This window comes from Microcaecilia unicolor, chromosome 11, assembly GCF_901765095.1.
Source record: "Microcaecilia unicolor chromosome 11, aMicUni1.1, whole genome shotgun sequence".
NCBI classification, from domain to species: domain Eukaryota; kingdom Metazoa; phylum Chordata; class Amphibia; order Gymnophiona; family Siphonopidae; genus Microcaecilia; species Microcaecilia unicolor.
In genome coordinates this window covers 167,548,468-167,576,286 of record NC_044041.1, presented here as the reverse complement: position 1 = coordinate 167,576,286, position 27,819 = coordinate 167,548,468, and the positions used below count along the sequence as shown (strand labels likewise).

Sequence of the window (27,819 nt, the reverse complement as noted above, 5' to 3'; positions counted from 1 at the left end):
TTTTAGTGCTGTAACTGTCTATTGCTTATGTTTGATTTATTCTTACTGTACACCGCCTTGAGTGAATTCTTTCAAAAAGTCGGTAAATAAATCCTAATATATAAATGTTGTATAGATCAGTGAAGCAAATTCTTGCTTTAATGCATTTTGTAGTTTTTAGACATCAGAATGTGAAAAATGTACAAGGGTGTGAAGCAGGGCTGGCTTAACCATTAGGCAGAGTAGGTAGTCACCCAGGATGGCAGCTTCTGCGAGGCAGCAAAGAGCTGCTGCAGTTAAGGCAAAAGAGGTAGGTTATGACAGCACCTCTAATGGCAGGGCATGCTTGTACTTTCAGGAAGGGTGGGAGATTTTTACAGATACTTGGCGCTTTGTAACATGTTTTATATTATTTGTATTTAGCTCACATCTTTTCAGTAGTTACTGAAGGTGAATTACATTCAGGTACAGTAGGGATTTCCCTGTCCCTGGAGGGCTCAATCCAATTTTGTACCTGATAATGAAGGGTGAAGTGACTTTTGTGTATGGTTCAGTGTGGCAGGAGCCAGTGTAATATTTAGAAATATGATGCCCAGTTATGCATTTTTATAGGATCTTTCTGGGAAGTGTGATGTAGCAGTGATCATGATTTGAATTTACTTATGAAAATCTCAGGGGGAGGGCATGGAAGTTAATGTGTATATGTGTGTGTATGGTGGGGGGGGGGGGTTGGCATAAGGCTGAAAGTTTATCATGGGCATTCAATATGTTCTTGCTGACATTGTGTACATACTGCAGTTTTAAATTTTATTTTATGGTTTTGGATTTTTATCATATAGTGCATTGAGCAGCTGTACTTTACTGGGGGATGGGTATAGAAGGAATAAATAAAATGAAAATATATATAGACATATGCTCTTCTATTAGTGTCATTTCCCCTTTTTGTTGGAAGGTAATTCTTAGCCAGGGATTACTAGCTGTGTGGCGTTCTCATCCTGCCTGTCCTTAGAGAGAACAAAGTTGCTTGTCTGTAGTAGTTATTCTCCAGGGGCATCAGGATGAATAGTCATACAAACCTCTAAAGCTATTATATAACATAACATATCGTGTCTTTTATATTCCGCTAGTACCGTAAAGTTCTAAGTGGATCACTGCTAATCAGTCTTCTTGGAATTACATCAAATTATAGATTAATGCATCCTAGTTATAAACTTCAGTATGAAGTATATATTTCCAAAATAAAAAGGTTTTCATAGACTTTCTAAAAACCTTATAATTGGCAATAGATTGAAGATTTAGCGGTAGATTATTCCCTGTTTTAGCAGCTTGAAAAGCAAGAGGGGGACCCAGTGCAGGAAGAGCTTAGCGAAAGTCCCTCTGCACACCTAGTAACACTTCTAGGCTTGTCCTTACCTTTGAGAGTGATGTGTGGCTATTTATCTTGCTAAGGAAAAAACCTTTGCTTATTTTTCCCAACTTTCTCTGCCAGCCAGTTTGTATAGTGCCACAGGTCCTTTTATCCTTGAACTGTTGAAGTTTTCTCATTACTATTTTCTTGAGTCTGAGCCTCCTCAGGTAAATTAATTTCATTACGGATGTGTGTGCCTTGCAGGGGTGTTTAACCTAGGTGTTCCGGCCGAAGCTCTGTTCTTTGTGGGGAATCAGCTGATAGCCACGAGTCACACAGGCAAAGTTGGAGTGTGGAATGCAGTCACAAAGCACTGGCAGGTGAGGTGGGGGGGGGGGGGGCTTGTATAATCTAATATTAACATAGCCATTGCTTAGGATTCCATTGCATGCTTCTTTTTTTAGAGTTGTTTGTCTCTTAAAGAAATTAAGGGTCAACATTCAGAGCAATTTAACTCGGTAGGAAAATTGTTATGACCAAGTCAAACCTTGGATATTCAACAGCATATGGCCAGATATTCAGATAAACCGGTACAGCACTGTTCAGTTAGTGGTGGGGAGGTCATGGGATGGAGTCTGGAATTACCTGGGCACTACTGATATTCGATAGTGATATCTGGATAAATACCTGTTTAACTTAGGAAAACAAAAAGGCTGTCCAGACTTAATCGGGTAGCTGTTTGGGTATCGCCTTTGCATACAGATGATAACCAGCTAACTCTCTCAGCAGGCTCTGAGTACCTGATTCCATTCAATGCCAGTCCCCAAATAGGGGCTGGCACTAAATATTTGAGCATAATTAACGTGACGGTCAGCATTTAAATAAACAGTGACCACCATTGGTTGAATATAGACGGGTAAATTGCGAGCCTGGTAGAGAGCATTGGTCTTTGTAGTCCACTGCTTCTCGTCTCCGTAGTTCTAATAATCGAGTGCTTTCACACACACCGGGATCAGAACACACAGTCCTTTTTGCTAGCATACACAGAGCAGTGTTGTCATGGTTAGTGGTTGATGACATGGACAAGATAGATATAGCCTGTTCCCAGATGGAATACAGGACTGATACTTCAGATTTATGGACATGGATGTCACTGACTGCCATTTTTTAAATGTGGATGAAGAGCGTGATGGGGGCCTGAGTCTTGACCACAGTTTTATTATTATTGTCTTGGCAGATTCAGGATGTTGTGCCGATAAACAGCTATGACACAGCGGGGTCCTTCCTGCTGCTGGGCTGTAACAATGGATCTATCTACTATGTAGGTAGGTGGTTCATATTCTCCTGATACTCTGACTCAGTAGCTTCAGAAAACTCTTGGTCCATACTGGTTTGGGCTGTTTTTCAAAGGGAATTATGTGTTGGCCCCCTGGCAGCCAATGCACTCCTCCTTATATAGATATTATTGGGCCATTTAAAGAGCTGAATTGCTTGATACCTTCTATATAATTGTGGGCTGGGTTAGGGGAGGAGCAAAGGCAGTGCCATGAATTATCCATTTGGCCACTGAATGGATAGTGCTGGCCTGGTCACTGGTTGGTTGTATACGTTAACTGCTTTTACCACGTTCTCTGGCAACAAATTCCAGAGCTTAATTACATGTTGGGTGGTAATAGGATCAGAGGAGCAGGTAGTTCATTTAGAGGAGGAGAGAATATGTGCAATTTCTTTCACTATGATTTTTAGGAGCAGCAGGAGTTGAAAGAAGAATGTGAGAATGAAGTAGAGGAAGTGGAGATGGAGATGACTTGGAAAAGAACCCAAGGTTAACCGTGCAAACCTTATCATGGATGTACTCATCACTTTGAGGAAGGAGTTGAGTGTAGCTAAGAGAGGGCGAGAATTAGAGGCAAGAGTTTGCTGAATGGACATAGTAATTTTGTTTGGTGAGTGCAATAGCTGATTGGAAGGTAGTCATCAAGAATCTGAAATGTATGAAATCAGCATGGGCATGAGATTTTAGCAAGAAGTGCACTGCAAAGTGGGCCCAGGGAAGTAGTCAGCAAATTTTGGAACAAGTGTGTCCAAAGCAGAGGAGAGTATAGTGTTATAGAAAGAGACTGCTTTTTCAACAGACTGATAATATAGTGAATGAGAGGAGAGAAAGCTCTCTCTCTCCCTGTCTCAATAGCCTTAAGATTCCTAAATGTGTTGATGACTGCATGCTGCACGAGACTGAGGGAGAGAGTGGTTAAGTGTGAAAGTTTATCAGATGATGATCAGAGAAGTATAGAAGTTTGAGAGTCAGCAGTTAGAGAAAAAGAAAAGATCTAGGCTGTGGCCATACAAGTGAATAGGGGGTGATAGAATGTTGCTGATGTTAGAGGTTGAGTGAGGAGGTTAAAACAAGGCATAAGAAAATTAAAGTCTCCAAAAATGAGGGAAGGGGATGTTCAAAAAAAGCGGGAGCCATTAAGAAAGGAAGTGTGGGGGGGGGGGGGGGAGACTTTTCAGGGGCTCAATAAATGACAGTTAGTGGAGTGAATAGACAGATGGAATGGACTTCAGAGGAAGAAAAGGAGTGAGACTAAGGTGGAAGAAGGGGTTGAAACCTACAGGAAGGGAAGAATAGTGCGGTGACCAACTGAGTAAGGTGTATGGAAGAAAAGGTAACCTCCATGACAGAGGACAGCAACAGAAGCAGTGTCTTCAGGAAAAAACCAAGTCTCCAAGCAAGAAGATGTGGAGTATGAGAAAGAAAGAGCTTGTGAGTGTAGGCAAGCTTGTTGGAGACAGTGAACATTCCACAGGATACATGAGAAGGGGAGAGAAGAGGGAGGAAGGAGAGGGGTAGGAATAAGATTGGAGGGATTGCGGTTTGATCTGTAGAGATAGGGTGAGAGCTACCTTGAAGGGCCAGTATTGGAATTGATATCCCTAGCTGAGAGAAGCAAGGGAGCAGGTGAATATAGATAAGAGATGGGGAAGCATGACAACAGTGATGAGGATGAGATGCTCTTAGAGAGACTGGAAATGAGCTTCAACATTTCCTCTCTCTTCTAAAGCCAAGATCAGAGGACAGGGTTGAAGAGAAAATGGCTGGTGAGTTGAAGAAAGCAGAGGATGGCTACCGTGGTCCTGAACCTGTAGTGGAGCCATAGAAAACAGAAGAAGAACAAAAATAACCAGAGGAGATGATACAGCTCATGCCTTCTGGAAAGCAACTGGATGGGGCTCGGTGTACCAGAAGTGGAAGCCTGAAGGGGTCAGGGTGGACCTGAGAGTCACCTTGGAGGATGCTGGAAAAAATATACAGCTGGGCTGTAAACCTCCCCAGCTGTTTTCTTATAATCTGTACATTTCATAATATTGTGTTGCTGTTCTGTATGTTCCAGGATGATAGAGAACCAGTAGAGGCTGACTAAAGCCAGGTTTTTAATTTCTGACCAAAACTGAATCAGTCAGTCTTTAGAACCAATAGAATACGAGAGCATTAGTAAGTGTACAGCTGGCAACTGAGAACTATCTTTCAGTGTGGGCTGAAAAATCTGGGTGGACTGTTTTGGACCAGTTGGTCTTTATCTGCCATCATCTACAATAGCCTCATCAAGGCTGAAATCTCTCATGTCCTGAAGTTCTTGTAACACCTGATTTTTTTTAAAAATTATTATTATTATTATTTTAATTCTCAGATGTTCAGAAGTTTCCTCTGCGGATGAAGGATAATGACCTGCTGGTCACCGAGCTGTATCGGGATCCCTCAGAAGATGCTATCACTGCCCTCAGCGTTTATCTGACCCCAAAAACAAGTATGTGATAGAGAGTCAGCCATAAGCCTTCCTAGAGGTGTCTGTATGCTCGTGATTTTAGCTATGCTCCAGTCATGCTCTGTGCTTCTATGTTTCAGGTGACAGTGGGAACTGGATTGAGATTGCATATGGAACCAGCTCAGGAATTGTTCGTGTCATCGTGCAGCACCCCGAGACCGTCGGATCAGGGCCCCAGCTATTCCAGACATTCACAGTACATCGGAGCCCTGTGACGAAGATCATGCTGTCCGAGAAGCATCTCATCTCTGGTACCAAGCATCATCAGTGTGCACAACTCTGATAGGAGGAAAACAAACTGATACAGAGAGTGTCAGGTTCCTGCTCCTAAAGGGCTTACAGGCTAACCATTAAGAGGGTAATTCTCTATAGGTCGCCTAAAGTTGGGAGTTGGGATGACGCGCACTAAGCGTGAATTCTGTATTAGCAATTATACGCGTAATTGGCATTATAGAATACTAGTATAAAACTGCAGTTACTCGTCAGACTTTAGGTGCGAGCACTTATGCTAACTCAATGGCTGGTGTAAATGCTCAGGCCCTATCAGGCCACCTGAGGCAGGGGCTTCAGGCAACAACACTCCAGGAATGGCACTCTCCTCTCCCTCCTCAGCCCTTTACTTTGTTTCTTTTCCAAAAGGTGGCAGTAGCAGCATTTCCCATAGGTTGCCCTGCCACCGGCACCGGCCTCTTCTCCCACTGTGGCCCGCATCTTGATGTAACTTCCTGTTTCCTCAGAGGTGGGACGCAGTAGCGAAGAAACAGGTGCTGGCGGCAGGGCAGCCTATGGGAATTGCTGCTGCTGCCCCCTTTTGGAAAAAAAAATAAGGTAAACGCGGGGAAGAGGGAGATGTTAGACCGGATGTGGGCGGCATCTCATCCCTGCCTCGGGCAACAGACTGCCTTGGGCCGCCCCTGCTCAGGTCTAACTGCTGATAGCTAGGTGCATATCTGATAGTATTTAATATTCTGCACACATAAGACCCTCCCAGGTCCACGCCTCCCCTTTTGCAGTTGCACATTGTAGATTTTGCACACTTAATTCTTAGAACACCGACTAAGGGAAGTTACGTATGTAACTGCAAATTAATGCCAATTCACACAAATTAACACCAATTATAGCCAATTATGTTAATTGTTATATTAGCTGCTAATTGGCATTAAGTTAGATGCATAACTGGCACTATTCTATAACTACACTATATGATGGCTAAATGTTCATTGCAGAAGTTTGTATAACACAAATTATGTTTCCTACAGATGTTATATAGTTCATCCTACTAGTCTTAGCGGTGTAGCTTGCTGGTGTGCCTACTTTACACTGCAAGATTTATAACACCCACTTCCTCGTTGACCAATAGACAGAATATTTCAAATGTACTCTTATAATTTCCACTTCTTAATAAATTGAAATAGATGTCTCTCTATACATTTTTATATTATTCAAAGGCGCTATTGAAAATACTCATCTTAAGTAGAATTGTTTTTCAGTGTCGTGTCGGGGACCTGTAATCCAACATGATTCATGTTTCGCAAATGCTGTCTCAAGGATGCACCCCCTAAAGTCAGGGAGAAAACAAATTAATAGAGTTAACCCCACAAACATCTAACAGTTACACTCCCCCTGTAAACTCAAACCATTTCTCCAAACTTAGCGCCAGCTGTCTGGTGAATCTTATTTCATCCAGTCAAGATGGTGACAGTATTTTAAACTACTACTTATAAACCCAGCCTTACACTGACATCAGATGGTTTACATCCACCCCCAACTCCTCCCAGTCAGATTAGCGTCATCCATTCTGCTTCATGGCTCAACCCATGAGGTGTTTGTTCTGTCTGTCTGTCCTAATTAGATTGTAAGCTGTGTCGAGTAGGGACTGTCTCTTCATGTTCAAGTGTACAGCGCTGCGTACATCTAGTAGTGCTTTAGAAATAAGTAGTAGTAGTGTTACTGGTTAAAGTCAAAATTCCATTGTTAAAATTTAATATTCTCTCGATGGAGATTAAATTGAACTATATAACATCTGTAGAAGGAGACTTAATTTGTGTTGACTGTTCTATAACTTGCACATGTTAAGTGTCAAATTATGTGCATAAGTTTATAGAATTAGGGGGGTCATTTTATAATCAGTTGCCAAACCTGTGCAGCAGATATGCACATAAATTTCACCTGTTTTACCAAGGAAACATACTGTATATACTTGAATATGAACCAAGGTTTTTGGACAAGAAAATGGTTTCTCAGTTTATATTTAAGTGTCTTTTCTCTCTCCCCCCCCCCCCCCCCCCCCCCCCCACACACCGTTGCTCTTACCGGCATTGCTGCGGTTTCTACCTCTGGCTGTCGCTGACAAAGAAATCCGTGTGCTGGCCAGTGCAGGGCCTTGAGCACACATCTCTGTCAGTGTCACCATAGCAGTGCTGGTAACCACAAAGAGGGAATGGGGGGGGGGGGGGAGGAATAAATGCCGACAATTTCAAAGTGGGGGGGGGTGTGGAGCAAGAAATGCTGGTAAACCACAGGGAGGGGAGTTGGGGAGGAAGAAATGCTCATTATTGGGGGGGGGGGAGGAAGAGAAGTTACTGTACACTTTAATATAACCCCCCCTCCCAGTTTATATTCCCCCTCCCCAATGGGGAAAAACTGTTATCTCGATTTATACTTGAATAGGTTTATATTTGAGTATATATGATAAGTGCCATGATAAAATTGCTCCCTGGAGGGTAGCTGCACACATTTACATCTGAATTGTTTTGGCTAATTTTTACATTTATTTACATATATTTTATAACACATGCATATTCAGTGCTCAATACTCACTCTTCCTGGGGGTGTCAGAGGCTGGACGAGGAAGTGTGTATATTGCACAAACCAGAACCCAGCAGTCCGCGTTTTGTATGTTGCCCTTTAATATCCACGCTCCAAGACTTGTGCTTCAGCTAGAAAGAGCAATGCATCACTATCTGTGCTCAGAAAGGAGCTCTTGCATGTTCAAGCATCATTATTGGTGTCTCTTGTTGCAGCAAGGTGCTGAAAACAGAGCTTTGGTGCAGGCCTAGACCTGAGCAGGAGATCAGGTCTGAGAGCACTCTGGAGGGAAAACACTTTGCTAGTATATCTAACCTTAGAACAATGTCATAAAACCAGACTTTGCTGTAGTCCTTTATCTGTAGTGTGAAAGAACAGCCCGGGAAACTCCAAAGATTGCTTAGGTGGCTGCTAAGCCTCATTGGCCTAAGGGCTTATCCTTGAGAGCTAGTCAGAGATGACAGTAACAGGAGATGGTTCTATTGCAGTGTGCGCCGATAATAATCATGTCCGGACATGGACCGTGACCCGCTTCCGAGGTATGATCTCCACCCAACCTGGATCCACCCCACTGGCCTCTTTTAAAATCCTTTCACTGGAGGACATTGATGGCCACGCATGCTGCAGTGCCGGCACTGACATTGGTAAGTGGGATTGCAGCTTGCATTCCTGTTTCTCATTTCCAACTTTGGGTGTTTCTTTCCTTTGTTCCTGGGAAGCCCTTGGCACCAAGGAAGAGGAGTCAGGCAGTTTCGGAGCCTTCAAGCAGCATTTCCTGTATCTAGCCTGTAATGAAACAGGAGGGTTAAAGCCAGGGTCTGTTGCAGTTGTGGGATGTTGCACGGTTTTCCAGAGGTTAGCTCAAGCCTGAGGCAAAAAATAAATTATAGGAAAGGAAGAAACCTAAACTTCAAGCAGGAAGCTAGAAGATAATATGAAACAAAAGGTGAAAGATATGTGATAAGAGGTAGGGTGTAAATGTGATGTTTAATTATCTGATTTGTATTTTATAAACAAAATGTCATTTAGGGCCTGATTTTTGTAACAGGGTATCTATGTGAGAAGTCAGAAAAAGGTGCCTTTTGAAGCTTAAGGCTCCTTTTACTAAGCTGTGGTAGTGATTTCCTTGCGGTAAATGTGAAGAAGCCCATAGAAATTGAATGGGTTTTGTCGCATTTGCTGCGCCGTGAACCACTATCATGGCTTAGTAAAAGGAGCCCTTCTTTTATAAAGGCAATATGGGTGCCTATCAGGCTCATTTTCGAAAGAGAAGGACGCCCATCTTTCGACACAAATCGGAAGATGGGTGTCCTCACAGGTCGCCCAAATCGGCATAATCGAAAGCAGAATTTGGGCCTCCCCAACTGCTTTCTTTCGTGGGGATGACCAAAGTTCACGGGGGCGTGTCAGAGGTGTAGCGAAGGCGGGACTTGGGCGTACCTAACACATGGGCGTCCTCGACCCATAATGGAAAAAAAAGGGCGTCCCTGACGAACACTTGGACGACTTTACCTGGTCCTGTTTTTCTTACGACCAAGGCACAAAAAGGTGTGCGAACTGACCAGATGACCACCTCTCCTTACTCCCCCAGTGGTCACTAACTCCCTCCCACCCTCAAAAAACATCTTTAAAAATATTTTGTTCAAGCCTGTATGCCAGCCTCAAATGTCATACTCAGGCCCATCACAGCAGTATGCAGGTCCCTGGAACAGTTTTAGTGGGTGCAGTGCACTTCAGGAAGGCGGACCCAGGCCCACCCCCCCCCCCCCACCTGTTACACTTGTGGTGGTAAATGTGAGCCCTCCAAACCCCACCGGAAACCCACTGTACCCACATCTAGGTGCCCCCCTTCACCCGTAAGGGCTATGGTAGTGGTGTACAGTTGTGGGTAGTGGGTTTTGGGGGGGGGGGGGGGTTGGGGGGCTCAGCACACAAGGTAAGGGAGCTATGTACCTGGGAGCAATTTCTGAAGTCCACTGCAGTGCCCCCTAGGGTGCCTGGTTGGTGTCCTGGCATGTCAGGGGGACCAGTGCACTAGGAATGCTGGCTCCTCCCACGACCAAAGGGCTTGCATTTGGTCGTTTCTGAGATGGGTATCCTTGGTTTCCATTATTGCCGAAAATCAGAATCGACCAAGTCTAGGGATGACCATCTCTAAGGACGACCTAAATGTCAAGATTTGGGCGTCCCCAACCATATTATCGAAACGAAAGATGGACGTCCATCTTATTTTGATAATACGAGTTTTCCCGCCCCTCCTCCGGGACGTCTTGCAAGGACATCCTCGGCAAAACTTGGGCGTCCCTTTCGATTATGCCCCTCCACATGCCTTTTATATTCTAGGATCCCTGAACCCACCCTAGAGACACGTTCTGCTTTGCCCAGTCTATTCCTTCAGGCGTGCCTACATATGTGGCATGTTTATGTGGCATGTTACATGCCATCTTCTTTGCATACATATTTATATCCTCGGGTTGGATTTATAAAAGGCCTTTTCCACCTGTACAACATGGAAAAATCTTCACAAAATTACCTCCAAAAAAGCTCATTTTATAACAGGGTAGCTGGAAATATAAGTACATAAGTATTGCCATACTGGGACAGACCAAAGGTCCATCAAGCCCAGTATCCTGTTTCCAACAGTGGCCAATCAAGACCACAAGTACCTGGCAAGATCCCAAAACAGTATAATACATTTTATGCTGCTTATTCTAGAAATAAGCAGTGGATTTTCTCCAAGTCCGTTTTAATAATGGCTTATGGACTTTTCCTTTAGGAAGCCATCCAAACCTTTTTTTAAATCCTGCTAAACTAACCGCTTTTACTACATTCTCTGGCAATGAATTCCAGAGTTTAATTACAGGTTGAGTGAAGAAGTATTTTCTCCGATTCATTTTTAATTTACTACTTTGTAGCTTCATTTTGTGCCCCCTAGTCCTAGTATTTTTGGAAAGAGTAAACAAGCGATTCACGTCTACTCGTTCCACTCCACTCATTATTTTATAGAGCTCTATCTTATCTCCCCTCAGCCATCTTTTCTCCAAGCTGAAGAGCCCTAGCCACTTTAGCCTTTCCTCATAGGGAAGCTGTCCTATCCCCTTTTCCATTTTCGTCGCCCTTCTCTGTACCTTTTCTAATTTCACTATGTATTTTTTTTTGAGATGCGGTGACCAGAATTAAACACAGTTTTCGAGGTGCAGTCACACCATGGAGCGATACAAAGGCATTATAACGTCCTCATTTTTGTTTTCCATTCCGTTCCTAATAATATCTAATATTCTGTTTGCTTTCTTAGCCGCCACTGCACACTGAGCAGAGGGTTTCAACGTATTGTGAACAATGATGCCTAGATCCCTTTCCTGGTCAGTGACTCCTAATTCAGGTTTCTCTTTGCACTTGTTCACATTAAACATCATCTGCCATTTAGATACCCAGTCTCGTAATAGCTTCTCTGAAAGCTCCAACACAGTCTCACCTGCTCCGAGGAGTACGTTTGTGTGTGTATGTGCCACTAGGAATTGTGCACATGCGTTTATTTTATAAAATACATCCATTAGTGCTGATTCTGCCCACGTACATCTCAGATATAGGTGAGATGTTATCACAGTACCTACTTTTCTGACATTTAGTGGGGCAATTTTATGAGCGCCTTCTTGAGGATATACAATGATGTTAAAATTGAATCCAGCTAACATTCTTTGGTTGTGTGCTGGTCCATCAGACTTTCCTTTGATTTCTTTGAATATCAATGGAGTGGAGGAGTAGCCTAATGGTTGTGCTCTGGGCTGAGATCCTGGAGAACTGAGTTCAATTCCCACCACACACCGCCTTGTGACCCTGGGCAAGTCACTTAACCCTCCATTGCCCCAGGTACAAATGCTACGTAGATTGTAAGTCCATTTGGGACAGAAAGTACCTGCACAGATATTCGTGTGTGAACCTCTATGGGCTAGATTCTATATATGGCGCCTGAAAATTCTGCATGGAAAAAAAATACGCCTAGACATATTCTGTAAAGTACACCTAAATTTATAGAATAAGCTTAAATTACCACACAGTACATAAGTGTTGCCATACTGGGACAGACCGAAGGTCCATCAAGCCCAATATCCTGTTTCTAGCAGTGGCCTATCCAGGTCACAAATACCTGGCAAGATCCCCAAAAAGTACAAAACATTTTATGCTGCTTATCCCAGTATATAGAACAATGCTGAGCACCTCTCCACATAACTAAATTTAGTCATGGCCATTTATGCCATGTTTTTACTTGGCGTAAATCCTGACGCCTAAATTAGGCACAGAGCCCCATGTATTCTGTAACCACACGCATAGATTTTTAGAAATGCCCATGCCGTGCCCACGACTAAGCCCCCTTTTCAACTATGCGACTTAGAATTTAAGCGCACCGCGTTACAGAATATGCTTATTGAGTTGTGCACTAAATCTTAATGCTAATTAGTGCTGATAATTGCTTGTTAAAATCTAGTTAACCAATTACATGCATTGTTATAGAATGCCCTTCGATTTCCATGTGAAAATTAAGACACCATATATAGAATCCTGGGGTCTATGCCTATGTGTAGGCTGGAGAGGTGTATCAAATACATTAAATAAAACATAAATAAATACCTTGGCTTTGGTTAACTCTTCCAAAGTTCAAGGTTTTGTACTTGATTCAGCCTTAACTTGTGAAGCCCAAAATTAACAACGTATATAAGAAATGCTTCTTCAAGTTAAAACAACTGAAGACAATTCGCCCTTATTTTTATGAGAGCTAATTTGCAATTTTAGTGCAAGCTTTGATCATTTCTCAATTAAATTACAGTAATGCATTATACTCTGCAATTTCTGCTACTTTGATAAAGAAATTACTTTTACAGAATACAGCAGTAAGGCTAATTTTCAGAAAGACTGGTTTGCGCGTGTTACTCCATTGTTAGACACAGTTCATTGGCTCTCTGTAAAAGCACACTTACGCCTAAATTCTATAAATGTCGCTAAAAATTGTGCATAAATTTGGATGCGTGCACAATTTGATTAAATAATGGGCCAATTAGTGCCGGTAATTGAGATCTTAACAAGCAATTATTGGTTTTAATTGGATTTAATTTAAAATTTACGCACAGGCCCAAAAGGGAGGCATGGCCATGAGAAGGTCAGTGGTAAATAAGGCATTCCTTTAATTTACGTGCATAGTTATAGAATAAAGGGGATCCATGCCTAATTTAGGGGATCTTTTGCTAAGCCGTGCTAGCATTTTTAGCTCATGCTAAAAATCAACTGGCGCTAAATGCTGAGACACCCATAGTGTATCTTAGCGTTTAGTGCCAGCTGAGTTTTAGCATGAGCTAAAAATGCTAGTGCACTTTAGTAAAAGACCCCCTTAGGCATGGGGATATACACCAAGGTTTCATTGGTGTAAATGGTTGCACATAAATGTAGTCACAGTTTTCCAGCGCTAAGTGCTATTCTGTAAATGGGGCCTAACTTTAAGGTAGTTGAAAACATGGAATAATCTCTCTTGCTACGAGACAGTAGCCTTCTTATTATGCTTTTCATATGAGTATTATTTCAAAGGCTTTTGACTTAATGCAGGTCATTTTTTTTGTTTTATTTTATTTATTTTATTGCATTTGTATCCCACGTTTTCCCACCTCTTTGCAGGCTCAATGTGGCTTGCAATATATCGTGGATATTGGAAATGAGAAAAGGATATACATTTGGTTTTACAGAAGGATTTTGGGTTACATGGTCATGAAATACAGGATAGTGGTATAACAGAAGACATTCCTTAGCGTCCCTCCGGACCGGACCAGGATTGGACTGATGGGTTGTGCTCGCCTACCAGCAGGTGGAGACTGAGAAAAAACTCTGACTCTAGAGAGCCAATAGGAGCCCTGGCCATGTGACCTTAGCCTCAGTATTTTCTCAGTCTCCCAGCAGGTAGGAAGTGAGCCCATTAGTCTCTCTCCTTTTCTCTTTAGATATTACAGATATTTGTGATAATTCTTCTGTGCCTGGAATCTTATTTAGAGGCTTGACAGGGTTTCCTTTCTCTTCTTTCTTTGACAGCCTCGGGGGTGTTAAACTCGGGTGTCTCGAGTCCACCCCCCTTCCTCCCCATCTCCCTGGCTTAGCAGGGAAGGGCCGTCCCTTTCTCTGGAAAGGTGTACCGTCTTTGGGAGAGGCAGCCACTTTTAACAGGTAGCTGCTTTAAAAGAATTAAATCAAATAAAAGGAAATTCAAAGAAGCAGCCTTTCTTTCCCCAGACTTCTAACGAGCAGGCAGCTCCAGTGTTTTATTATGATTGAGGGGTTATAAAAAAAAAAAAAAAAAAACAAACAGAAGAAAATAATTCAGTATCTGTGACTTTAAACAGCGATTTTTCTCATCAGATTTAATTTCCTCCATTTTCTTGCGTTTTGGCGGCGGCAGTTTAAACAAATGAAGAAAAAAAAAAAGAAATGTGCGAACCGCGTAAGCGCGGCCACCTGTTTTTTCCGATATGGCTTAAAAGTTCAAACAGCTGCTGTCGGTCAGCGTCGCGCAGTTCACGCAGCCGGAACGTGTAAATTTTGCTCTCCCTTCAAGGTTTCTTTGGGTCCGGTGCTGCCTCCAGTTTTTTCAGGGCCTTTTTCGCCGGCTGTTGTTTCTTCGCCGTTCCACTGGGCTCCGCTTGTTCGGAGGTGTCGGGCGCGCTGTCGACGATCGCCACAGGGCCAGTGGAGCGAACGGCGGCCATTTTGTTTCTCCCTCCATCTTATCAGTCGGGGATCTCTCTGCTGAAGGTAAGGCTGCAGTTCATAGAGCAGTTCGGCTCCAAGATGTGTACACTTTTGTATGTGCTGAACGGCGTATTCTAAAATGCTCTTCACATCAGCAGGCAATATTTGGTTGAAAGGGGGCTCCTTTCTTATATGAATATATAACAAGCTTTTCTTCTTTTAAATTTCTATGTATCACGGGGCTGTTAACACTAGTTTTTTCTGGTGCTCAGTCATTTTTCATTGCCTGGTGGAAAATCTACATCTTATCATATCATAATTCATTTCAAGCATTTTCCTCAATAGCTGTAGTATTATACAGTGTTTTAAGAACTTTAGAAACTTTCTCTATAGGCATAGAGTAAATTTCTGTCTTTCTCATTCCCTGGTGAATAGGACTACATTGTCTAAGAGTCAATTGATTGGTACTTTGCAATTCTGACCATAATATATTAGTTCCTTTCAAGCATTTTACTCCATGCCTATGATGTTATATAGTGTTTTAAGAACTTAACAGACACTCTCAATGGCTGTAGTGTTATACAGTGTTTTCTTTTTCCGACTTTAAGAAGCCTTCTCTAGAGGCATACAGTATATTGTTCAGATGCCATGGGGATATATCAGCTCTTTCATATTCTCTGAGGGACAGTCCTGTCTACCAAGCTCCCAATCACTCAGCTGCCTTAGCAGGCATGCTTTATTCATGTCTTCCCTTCTTTTCCAACTGCCTTGAAGCCTCTCATTTTTCATTTTAGCTTTCTTCTGGTTTTTACAGGACATATGGTCACTTAGAGAATAAAGTCATCCTTTCACTTAAAGATAGTGGACGGTCCTCAAACCATCTACTCGTGTTTGTCTCTACTCTATCAGTGCAGCATTGGCAGATTATAAACATCCTGGTTTGGTCCAGTATGCCTATACATACCATCTGCTATCTCTTCCTCTTCCTTAGAGACCTGATGTTATATCAAGCTTTCTTGAATTCAGATACAGTCTTGTCTACACTGCCTTCACCAAGTGGCTGTGGCACAACTTCACTTTTTTCGTTACAGGTAATTTCCAAGTTTGTCCTTTTTCATTTTCATTCTATGCGCCTTCACTCCAGAGTGTTCTTTCAATTGGAAGGGGATTCACTCACTTCCTGTGTATTTATACCATAGGTACATAAGTATGGTTATGCTGGGTAAGGCCTAAAGTCCATCAAGTCCAGCATTCATATCTAATGGGCATAGGTACATAAGTTTTGCCATTCTGGGGAAGCTCAAATGTCCACCTTTCTACAGCCAGAACAGCATTAAAGAAAAGAAAAAAAAAAACCTCTCACGAGAGTATCGAACAGAAATCTGTGCTCCAAAAGCAAGGCTTTGCAGTAATTCTGCAAACTAACGCATACAATATTTGCCATGGCTGTTCACCACTAGGAACACTGGGGACCCTGGGCCTAGGTTCGGTGTTTTAACCTGAAACAAGCTCAACATTCATATCTATTGGGTGTGAGTCTGGTACTACTACTACTACTTAACATTTCTAGAGCGCTACTAGGGTTACGCAGCGCTGTACAAATTAACAAAGAAGGACGTTCCCTGCTCAAAGGAGCTTACAATCTACATCTCAGTGAGGGAGGACGCATGACCGTGGTACGTGGATTAGTGGTATGTGGATTAGGGAGATCCAAGAAATTACAGGCCGGTGAATCAGACGTTCATACTGGGACAATTTTTTTCTGTCCGGAGCGTACTACCATAGCTGGTGGACTCCTATATTCAGAACTTTCTATATTCAGAACTTACCCAACTATGGAACGCCATAGAGATAGGGTTGGAGTTTGTAGCCCTATTTAACTGGTGTCCTTGGTCACCCTTCCTCTTCTCCTCAGGATCCAGAGAATGGCTAGTTTTTTGCTTATGCATTAACCGGTCATTTTCAGCAGTACTCTCTCTTCCGTTCTTTTATAGATCTAAGAGGATGTTCATTGCGCTCTTAGGGTCATTTCATTCTTACCTAGACGACTGCCTAATTGGAGAAAGTCTTATCAGCAGAGTTCTCAGGTCACGCACCGGGTGTTGCATTTCTTACAGTCTCTAGGTTGGGTGGTGATTGTAGCCAGGCCTCTCATTTGATCTCTCATTTGATCTCTCATCAGATATCTCTGATTTTCTCTTTGTTTAGTCAGGTTGGCGCACAGTCTTTTGTCTCCTCTGCAAACATCCCAGTTTATATTTTTCTTGGTGACCTTGGGCCTTCGGCCATTTCCTCGCTCTATTCTGCAGAATGCAATTTTACTTTCTAATGCCCAAGAAGGAATTTTCCTTCATCCTATTGCGAATCTCAGGGTCATCAATCGCACTATTTAAGTGTCATCTAGTTATCTCAAGAACCTTAGTTCTGTCATTGGGATGCTTCGTGCAGTACACTTTTTGGCAGAAGCTTGTTTGTATATATTTTTTTTCTGGGGGACCTCAGCAATTCGTTTTACCTTCGGGTGAATTTTGTTTTCCCTACTGACAAGGCGGAGAGAGCTATGTTGGTCCTTGCCATGGCAATGGGTTATGTCATCCGCCAAGGAGGAGTTAAGAGTATACTCTTGAGTTTGTACTAATTTTTTCTTAGTTGTGTCACCCTGCATTTAGGTGAATGGACTCTCATTTTTTCAGCCTTACTTCCTCACTGTGACACTTCAGGGCTATCTCTTTTTGCCTTCAGGCTCACGAACATTTCTTGCTTCTTCCGTTCAGCAACAGTCTTGACGGAGACAGGGACAGATGCCAACGTCCAGCAGGGGTTTTTCAGCCTTCTTTATGCGTTTATTCCATCATCTCACTAGGTGTTTACGCAGAACCAAGGCACCCTTCTACATCCGGACCCCCAGTCACTCAAACTTATGGCGTGGTTACTGGGTCTGCAACATCTTTGATATTTTCGCAGGAAGTACTTCAAGTTTTAATTGCTTCCAGACAGAAATCTACATTAAAGTCCTATGAATCAAAGTGGCGACGGTTCACTCTGTGGTACTCCTCTCGCCACTTCATTCCACAAACAGTATCCATTTTGCATGTTTTGGAATATCTTCTGCATCTTGCGAAATCTTGTCTGTCTTACTCATCCATTAGAGTTCATTTGGCAGCTCTATCAGTAATGCATGATACTGTTGACAACCGCACGCTTATGCAGCATCCACTGTCAAAGTGGTTTCTTAAAGGAGTCCTGCACCTGTACCTCCCGCTTCGTCCACCAGCTAGGTGAACTAGGTGAACAGACTCTTAAAGTTCTGTTTTCTAGTAGCCATAACTTTTTCTATAAAGTTTTCCTCTTCAAGCAGTGTTTCCCAGTAGCCATTGCAGCAAGTAGATCTATGTGTGGAATACTTCTACGGTTGGTAACTTCTTTTTGGTCTGCTGTAGTTTAAAGTTTTCACCTTTCCCAATCGGTTTTTTCTTATTGGTTTTGTCCTTCTAGCCAGTAGGCGTAAAAGTTTTTCATTGTTTCTAACCCGCTATATCGCGAAGGATCAAGGAAATGAGAATGTCTATTTCTCTTCTCGCTGAGAGGGCAGTTCCACAGCGTATTACAACATATTCCACAACTTCAAAAGCGGGCTCTATTCTTACTACGGCGATTTTTGGTGCTCTCGGTGCACATTGGTAAGTTGGCAACTTAGTCCTAGTTTCATTTTATTTTGCTCATTGGGACACACTACATGTTAGTTGTCGCCAGGTGGCCTATGCAGCATGAACATTTCTCTGCAGTTTTCATAGGGTCCCTCCCTTCAGATTACTGCTTTGGTACTTCCCATCAGTCCAATCCTGGTCCGGTCCGGAGGGACGCTAAGGAAGGAGAAATTAGATCTTACCTGCTAATTTGCTTTCCTTTAGTCCCTCCGGACCAGGCCCCTCCCATGTTCTCTCTAGTCTTTAGCTTCTTTTATTAAGTAGGAAGTGTATTCAGTAGGAAGTGTATTCATTCCTTTACGATTCGTGGAACAATACTATATATATACAGAACTTTACGTGGTCTATACCACTTCTCTGGTGGTTGCTGGTGAGCTCAATTGCTGGAATCTATCTATAAAACCTTAAATACGCCATACCACTTCTCTGGTGAGAGTTGTGGCTGAGCTCAGTTGCTGGAATATCTATAAAACCTTAAATATGATTTACCACTTTTCTGGTGAGAGTTGCTGGTAAGCTCAGTTGATGGAATATATATAAAATCTTAAGTGGGCCATACCACTTCTCTGGTGAGAGTTGCTGGTGAGCTATAAGACAAGTGAGCCATACCACTTCTCTGGTGAGAGTTGCGGGTGAGCTATATTATGCGTGAGCCATACCACTTCTCTGGTGAGAGTTGCGGGTGAGCTATATTATGCGTGAGCCATACCACTTCTCTGGGGAGAGTTGCTGGTGAGCTATATTACATGTGAGCCATATCGCTTCTCTGGTGAGAGTTGCTGGTGAGCTATAGTACAAGTGAGCCATACCACTTCTCTAGTGAGAGTTGCTTGTGAGCTGTAATACATATCGGGCCATACCACTTCTCTGGTGAGAGTTGCTGGTGAGCTCTGATACTTGGCATTGCCGAGTGCTTTGTGGCTGCTAGGATTCCATACGGCACAGAAGGTCTTTCTTTTTTTCCTGCTTTGTTATTCAAATACTGAGGCTAAGGTCACATGGCCAGGGCTCCTATTGGCTCTCTAGAGTCAGAGTTTTTTCTCAGTCTCCACCTGCTGGTAGGCGAGCACAACCCATCAGTCCAATCCTGGTCCGGTCCGGAGGGACTAAAGGAAAGCAAATTAGCAGGTAAGATCTAATTTCTCCTTATCAGACATTAGAAATACAAGATAGTGGTGTAATAGAGACATAGAAAGACATTAGACGCGTTACGACGTTTCTGGGTGTATTTGGAAATTTTACATGTTTTGATCTTTGTGGTATATCTTTTCAAAAAGATGAGTCTTTAGTAATTTACGGAAGTTGGCTAGGTCATAGGTCGCTTTCAAATAGCGTGGTAATGCATTCCAGTTTTCATTTAAGATAAATTCTACTGTGTAACTGTGTAGTTCCTATATTTTTCTAAACCATTTTGGACCCTTTTGGGGAGAAGGCAGTATAGAATAGCTAGATTAGATTAGATGTTCTACCTGCTCAAACTGCTTGTAAAATTACCTCACAAAGTAAAAACTTAGCAATACATAATATACTGTCAGCTTGTTCTGATAGTTGTCCATTATAGTAGTCATGAATTTGGCGTGCAGTTTGACATGTCTTCAGTTCCAGAATAAGAATCAACATCTTTCCGTAGAACCACGACAAATCCATTGGACAACTATCAGACTGAGAACACAGGATCTGTAGGGGGTCACCTGATCTTCCTCACTCTGTTGCTTGGAAAATTTCACCTTTCGGTGCAAAATTGACAACAGACTGAACACTTTATGGTTGTTAGATTCTTTTATGCAGGTATGTTGTGTCCTTTGTGTCCCTCCCCCGTTTGACATTTAATTAAAAATGGGAGATATTCTCTGATGCGGGCAGTTTGCTGTAGCAGGGTCATGTTGAAAACGAGCGAAGATTTTTTTTTTTAACATTAGATGGCTTTTTAAGTGTTAATTGTTTTGTATTTTATAAACTGTGGGCCTGATATTCAGCCCACAGTGGCCAGCGATTATTTTACAGCACTGATCACCAAGGGCAGAATCGAATATTCAGTGCTGGGCCTAATCCAGGCACTGACATTGAATATCGAGGTCACGCATGGCCACCAGAAGTTATCTGGATCCCAGCTGATATTCAGACTGACTCCCAGATAACTGCCTGGATAAAGTTAGTCTTTTGATATTCTAACTTTATCCAGGAAATTACCCAGTTAGCAGACTGAAAATCACCATCAACTGGGAAAATCCTAACCCCACTGAAAATTATTGGTTAGCCCCAAACAGGCAATTTAACTGGTCAGGAACTGTTTCTGACCGGTTAAATCGCTTTGAATATTGACCCCATTATGTTTTATTCTTTCTTTGTTCCTGTTTGGTTTACGTTGTTTTCTGGGTACTACGCTTTCAATTTTCAGTTTCTTGCTTTTGCCATCAGTATTGCAAAATGTATTATTAAAAGGGTTTTAATCTCTTTGCTATAGGTCCTTTTGGTGAACGAGATGATCAGCAAGTCTTCATACAGAAGGTGGTACCAGATACTAATAAAGTCTTTGTGAGGCTCTCTTCGACTGGGAAAAGGTGTTGCTCTATTCTTCTTTTCTGCTCTTCTAACTTGATAAACAGCATAACAGCAGAGATTAAAACTCAGAGCTTGAAAACTAAGATGTTTAAGGAACTTACGTTTTTGCATGAGATGCTCATAACAAAAAAATTTGATATGCTAGGTCAGAGAAGGGCAACAATGATAAAGGGAATGGGACAACTTCGCTATGATTAAAGGCTAAAGCGGCTAGGGCTCTTCACTATGGAGAAGAGATGGCTGAGTGGAGATATGAAAGAGGTCTATAAAAATATTGAGTGGATTGGAATAGGTAGCTATGAATCGCTTGTTTACTCTTTCCAAAAATACTAGTACTAGGGGGCACGCAGTGAAGCTACTAAGTAGTAAATTTAAAACAACCCAGAGAAAATTTCTTCACATGTTATTAAACTCTAGAATTCATTGCCAAAGAATATGGTAAAAGCAGGTTTTAAAAAAGGTTTGGATACTTTCCTAAAAGAATAGTCCATAAGCCATTGTTAAGATTGGCTTGGGAAAATCCACTGCTTATTTCTTGCTTAAAAGTCTGTTTTACAGTTCTGGGATCTTGACAGTTACTTGTGACCTGGATTGGCCACTGTTGGAAATAGGATACTGGGCTTGATGGACCTTTTGGTCTGTCCCAGTATGGCAACACTTACGTTCTTATGCAGTAGATTCTGAGATTTGTACTTCAGTGCTGTCTACTTTGTGTTCCCCTACTCAGGATTTGTGAGGTGCGCTCTGTGGATAGCACAGCCATCACCTCTTTCACTGTGCACGAGTGTGAGGGCTCAAGCCGTATTGGATCCAGACCTCGGCGCTACCTTTTCACGGGCCACGCTAATGGCAGCATCCAGATGTGGGATCTCACCACAGCCATGGAAGTGTGCAACAAAGTGGAGAAGAAAGGTGAGGAACTCTGTACCTTTTGGCTCAGAAAACCTGGAGGAATCTCGCTGTTCTTATTGATCATGGTGTCTTAATGAACTGCACAATTTGGTGAATTGTAACTTGCAATATATATAGAACCCAGTTTATTAAAAATATTGTTTGGGGGGGGGGGAGGGTCATGGATTTGATATACCGCCTTTCTGTGGGTACAACCAAAGCAGGTTACATATATTATATGCAGGTACTTTTTCTGTTCCTAGTGTACCTGGGCAATGGAGAGTTAAGTGACTTGCCCCGGGTCAGAAGGAACTGCTGTGGGAATCGAACCCAGCTCCCCAGATTTTTAGCCCACTGCCCTAATCATAGGCTACTTCACTCTCTGAACACAGAGTTGTACGATATTCCCTCCTTTACTGGCTAAAGTTCTGTAGGGAAAAATTCTACCTGTGCAAATTTGACCAGTTGTGAAATTTCTATAGCGGGTTTTTAAAATGCAACCAAGTAGTTGAAGTATTTGGCACTAACATAGTAGATGACGGCAGAAAAAGACCTGCACGGTCCATCCAGTCTGCCCAACAAGGTAACTCATATGTGCTACTTTTTGTGTATACCTTACCTTGATTTGTATCTGTCTTTTTCAGGGCACAGACCGTATAAGTCTGCCCAGCACTAGCCCCGCCTCTCAACCACCAGCCCCTTGATTTGTATCTGTCTTTTTCAGGGCACAGACCGTATAAGTCTGCCCAGCACTAACCCCGCCTCCCAACCACCAGCCCCGCCTCTGCCATCCAATCTCCGCTAAGCTCCTGAGGATCCCTTCCTTCCGAACAGGATTCCTTTATGTTTATCCCACGCATGTTTGAATTCCATTACCGTTTTCATCTCCACCTCCCGCGGGAGGGCATTCCAAGCATCCACCACGCTCTCCGTGAAAAAATACTTCCTGACATTTTTCTTGAGTCTGCCCCCCTTCAATCTCATTTCATGTCCTCTAGTTCTACCGCCTTCTCATCTCTGGAAAAGGTTCGTTTGCGGATTAATACCTTTCAAATATTTGAACGTCTGTATCATATCACCCCTGTTTCTCCTTTCCTCCAGGGTATACATGTTCAGGTCAACAAGTCTCTCCTCATACGTCTTGTTACGCAAATCCCATACCATTCTCGTAGCTTTTCTTTGCACCGCTTCAATTCGTTTTACATCCTTAGCAAGATAGGGCCTCCAAAACTGAACACAATACTCCAGGTGGGGCCTCACCAACGACTTATACAGGGGCATTAAAACCTCTTTTCTTCTGCTGGTCACACCTCTCTCTATACAGCCTAGCAACCTTCTAGTTACGGCCACCGCCTTGTCACACTGTTTCGTTGCCTTCAGATACTATCACTCCAAGATCCCTCTCCCCGTCCGTACCTATCAGACTCTCACTGCCTAACACATACGTCTCCCGAGGATTTCTACTCCCTAAGTGCATCACTTTGCATTTCTTCGCATTGAATTTTAATTACCAAACCTTAGACCATTCTTCTAGCTTCCTGAGATCCTTTTTCATGTTTTCCACTCCCTCCCGGGTGTCCACTCTGTTACAGATCTTAGTATCATCCGCAAATAGGCAAACTTTACCTTCTAACCCTTCGGCATAGTCACTCAAAATATATTGAACAGAATCAGCCCCAGCACCGATCCCTGAGGCACTCCACTACTCACCTTTCCCTCCGAGCGAATTCCATTAACCACCACCCTCTGGCGTCTGTCCGTCAACCAGTTCCTAATCCAGTTCACCACTTCAGGTCCTATCTTCAGGCCGTCCAGTTTATTTAAGAGCCTCCTGTGGGGAACTGTGTCAAAAGCTTTGCTGAAATCTAAGTAGATTACGTCTGTAGCTCGTCCCTGATTCAGTTCTCCGGTCACCCAATCAAAGAACTCAATTAAATCTCCATATCATCCACCAGACCAATCCAGAACCAATAGGTTATGCCTCTCATCCATCAGATGGAGACAGAATAAAGATTTGTGAGCCCTACCCTATCTAGGGCATCATGCAGACACAAGCTTTTCAGTTTTCTCTGTCTCCAGCATTCCATGCAACTGGTTTCTCTGCTGGTTTGGTAGCATCTGGGCCCAGTTGGAAGAACTTGATTGGTGGACTGATTGGGCATAGAGTCTTGCAGGGCAAGTTCCTATCTCAGGGGAGGAGTCCAGGTTTCCCACCCTCTTTTTTTTTTTTTTTTTTTTTTCTTGTGAGACTAAACAGGGGTCCTCTTGCCTTATCCCCCCTACAAGTGGCCCCCCAAAAAGGGGGGGGGGAGGGGAAGAAGTCTGAAAATGTTGCAGCACAGCAAGTTGGGAGGGAGCTCTGGCATCCCACTCCTATTAGACAGCTCCGGGCAGTGCTGCTCCAGCTGCAGTGGGGCAGTTTGCTGGGAGCAGAATAACACAGAGCACTTGGTAAGGCTGCTGGTGAGGCAGGAAGATCAGATTGATGTATGTTCCCAGGAGTGAATGGTCATGCAGGAAAGGCTGCCTTTTTTTTTTCTCCATGTCAGGGCTCTAAGGTTTCTATCTCTCTCCCAACTCTGGCTACTGAGACTTTTTTTTTTTTTCTGGCTGAGGCAGAGACTAGCCAAGCTGCAGGGCAAGATTCAGATGCTCCATGTGAGGAAGGCCCCCTCAAGCCTGGGATTGTATGCAGGTTCTTAGTTTAAAGGCAGCAAAACCCAATTTGCTTCTCTGGGCCCAAGCCGCTTAGGTTGGAATCGGGTTAGAAGTTTTGAAAATACATAAATAAGCAAGCCAAACTGAAGCATATTTCAAGGATTGCAATACAAAATTTTACTTAAAAAAAAATAAAAGATAAATCATTAATCCAAGCCCAGTAAATATTTTTTTAAAGAGAAATATCTTCAAAAGTCTTCTAAACTAAGAGTAATCATACGTTTGCCAAAGAAAAAGAGCGAGAGAGTTCCAGAATTACGCTGCTTGATATGAAGAGGAAGCTTGGAATATTCTTATAGTTTTAACTTGTCAAACTGATGGAAACCTTAGCAAGAATTGATTCCTAGTAGATCTAAGAATATTCCCGTTCGAAAAGGAAACATGTATACATAAATTAAGCAGGGATTTGACCATACATTGCCAAAAAGGCTAAAACAGCCACTTTAAATTGGAATCTTGCTTGCAAAGGTAACCAGTGTAAACGTGACAATAACAGAGTGATATGTTTATATTTATCAACTGCATAGATTACTCTGGCTGCTGCATTCTGTACCTGTTGTAATTTAGTAATTCAGGATCTTAGAACAACCAGTATAAATAGAATTAAATATTAGGCACACTGATATTGGGTTACACTAGTATTTTATAATGCAATCTATGTACCCAGGTTCCGTTATAGAAGACTTCTACCACATGGCCTCAGGATGCCTAAATGCAGGTGCCTGCTCATAGAATACTTTCCATAGTATCCAACTGCTGGCTGTTCCATGAATGCCCTGCTGTCTTGGAGGATAAAGCCACATTGCAGTTCTGACACTGTGTGCTGTTACAGAGCTCATTGCCAGATGTAGAGGCCAAGGGCAATATGAGTTGGGATCTGGTATGGGGGTGCTATTGCTGCCATCAGGAAGACCTTTTGTTTACCATGGTGTCGATATTCAAAGTGATTTAACTGGCCAGAAACGGCTCCTGGCTGGTTAAGTCGTTTGTTCGGGGTTAACTGCTAATTTTCAGCTGCACTTAACTGGTTATTGCTGTCAAATAATTTAGGAGCGTTCCAGGGGTGGAGTTGACACTTGGCCGGTTAAGTGCTGATATTTACTGCCCGATATTTAGTTCTATTTAACCGATCAGAATGGATGCTAACCAGTTAAATAGCGCTTAACTGGCTATTCACCAATACTCATCGGGAGATAACTGGCTATCTTCCAGTGAATGTCTGTGATTAGTGGCTAGCAGATAACTGGTTATATCACGTGCTATATTTGACCGTGTCAAACCCTGGTATATTTTTGACCAGTTTAAAGATAACTGACTGTGTTCTACATAGCCGGTTATCTTCAAACTGGCCAGAAAAACCCCAGATAGTAAATGCTGGTCACTGGCAAAGACCCAGCATCTGGGTTCAGTGCGGACCATGGAAGACAGCCTAGCTATTTCCTGCAGTCTGAATATTGGGGCCTCGGCGCTTAACCGGCTAGGCTAACTACATAAATAGGATGGCATAAAAGTCAGTCCTATCTTTTATGTGGTAACCCATAGCTGGTTAAAGGCTGAATATTGCATTGGCTCCGCAAACCTGGGAATTGAGAGCTGATGCCTGGACGTGGCCATGCATTGAATTCACCAGTGGTCAGCAAAACGGTGATCACTGCCAGCTGAATATCGGGTCCCATTTGGTTTTGTATGTTATTTTTAGCAGTGTTTTCTTTGGAGGCTTTTATTATGTAGAGATGTCTTCTGTACTGGAGGTGGGCATTCACTGGGTTCTCTGCTGGTTCTGCAGATTCCCCTGATTTGGTGCCGTAGCTGATTTCATTCTTGTCTTTCAGAGCTGGGAGGACTGACGGAGGAAGAGCTGCTTCAACAGCTGGAACAGTGTGACTTGGCCCTGACTCGCACACCAGATCTGAGCCCTGCAGTCTCCTTTGCCAGCTCCGCTACACTTCGTGCCTCCACATCCAGGTATTTAGGATTCTGTCTCTCTCAGACTTGGATTTAAGGTTTAATTACTTGCCCTTTTTCAAGCCCAAGTTCAAAGGAAGTTACAAGCAGATACACAAGTGATTTCCCTCTCCAAGAGGGTTTATAGGCTAAGTTGTGGTGAGACAGTGGAGGGTGAAGTGATTTGCTGAAGGTCACATGGAAAATCAGTGAGAGAAACAATTTGAACTCCCTGTTTCTTAGCCTGCTGCTTCCAGAAGAACATTCATTCTTTACCGTTCACAGAACTTTACCATAAGACTTTATTGCTGGGGTTTTTTGAGCTTCTCTCAGAAGTGGCCACGTTTCTCACAATGCCATGTGTACGTCATTTGACTAGTACAAGTGAATACATGTACACCACACACTGTGTATGGGTTTGGGGAGATTGACAAAAACAGAACGATAAAGTCCCCCACAAAGTAAAAGTCAAGCAAACACAGTGAAGGTGACACCAAAGAAAATGGAGCTTAAATGATGTGTGAATCATACAGTAATTTTTTATTCAAACATTCAACGGACTCTTTACGAATCATGTTTCGGCCACAGTGGCCTGCCTCAGCAGTTTCTTCAAAATGGATGCGTTCAACTCTCTAGCTGTCAGATATAGCACCAGATTCCAATATACCTTGAAATATGCAGTGCTGCCGCTCGGACTATTGTAACTACTAATTCGCTGGTGAATAAAAAAAAAAAGTGAATTGGCAGTTACGAGGCAGGCTGTGGTCGAAACACAATTCATTTCAAGTCCATTGGATGTTTGAATAAAATGATTCACACATCATCTACCTCCATTTTCTTTGCTGTCACCGCTGTTTTTCTTGGGTTTGGGGAGAGCCATTTGAAGCGCACGGCAGTAAATTTAGTGGGTCATTATTCTGTACTTTGTACACGTGCAAAATTCTGCACAGTACCCAGAGGTTTGGTTTTGTTGTTGTTGTTTTTTTAAAGATCCACTCCTCCCCACTTTTCTTTTGTCTCCCTGCCTTCCATTCATACAATAATGCCAGAGGCAGAAGACAAGAGTGATGGGGGCCGGCACTGTGATTGTTGCTTGCTGTCTGGCGTTCTCCTGTTTTCTTTAGCTGGGTACAGCTTTCAGAAAATGATGCATGTCCTGCCATCCTCCACTGATCCAGGAGGATGGGTGTATAAGAAAGCAACTGCAGCAGGCCTGGGACCTCCTGTTCTGAGTGACTGGTTATTTTATTTACTAGCGAAGATGGGTTTCTTTATTGTAAAGGCTTTGCTAGCACTGCAGCTTTTAAAT

General features: G+C 42.8%; 1 protein-coding gene across 1 annotated transcript in view; it reads left to right on the top strand.

The window, feature by feature from the left end:
* Nucleotides 1–27,819, top strand: part of SHKBP1 (SH3KBP1 binding protein 1) — an 82,355-nt gene that overhangs the window by 52,757 nt on the left and 1,779 nt on the right. Inside the window, exons 10-17 of the mRNA XM_030218298.1 lie at nucleotides 1,592–1,707; nucleotides 2,565–2,652; nucleotides 5,020–5,136; nucleotides 5,235–5,405; nucleotides 8,451–8,606; nucleotides 20,860–20,956; nucleotides 21,685–21,869; nucleotides 26,399–26,531. Coding sequence (XP_030074158.1) covers nucleotides 1,592–1,707; nucleotides 2,565–2,652; nucleotides 5,020–5,136; nucleotides 5,235–5,405; nucleotides 8,451–8,606; nucleotides 20,860–20,956; nucleotides 21,685–21,869; nucleotides 26,399–26,531 — 1,063 coding nt within the window. The remainder of the gene's footprint in view (nucleotides 1–1,591; nucleotides 1,708–2,564; nucleotides 2,653–5,019; nucleotides 5,137–5,234; nucleotides 5,406–8,450; nucleotides 8,607–20,859; nucleotides 20,957–21,684; nucleotides 21,870–26,398; nucleotides 26,532–27,819) is intronic.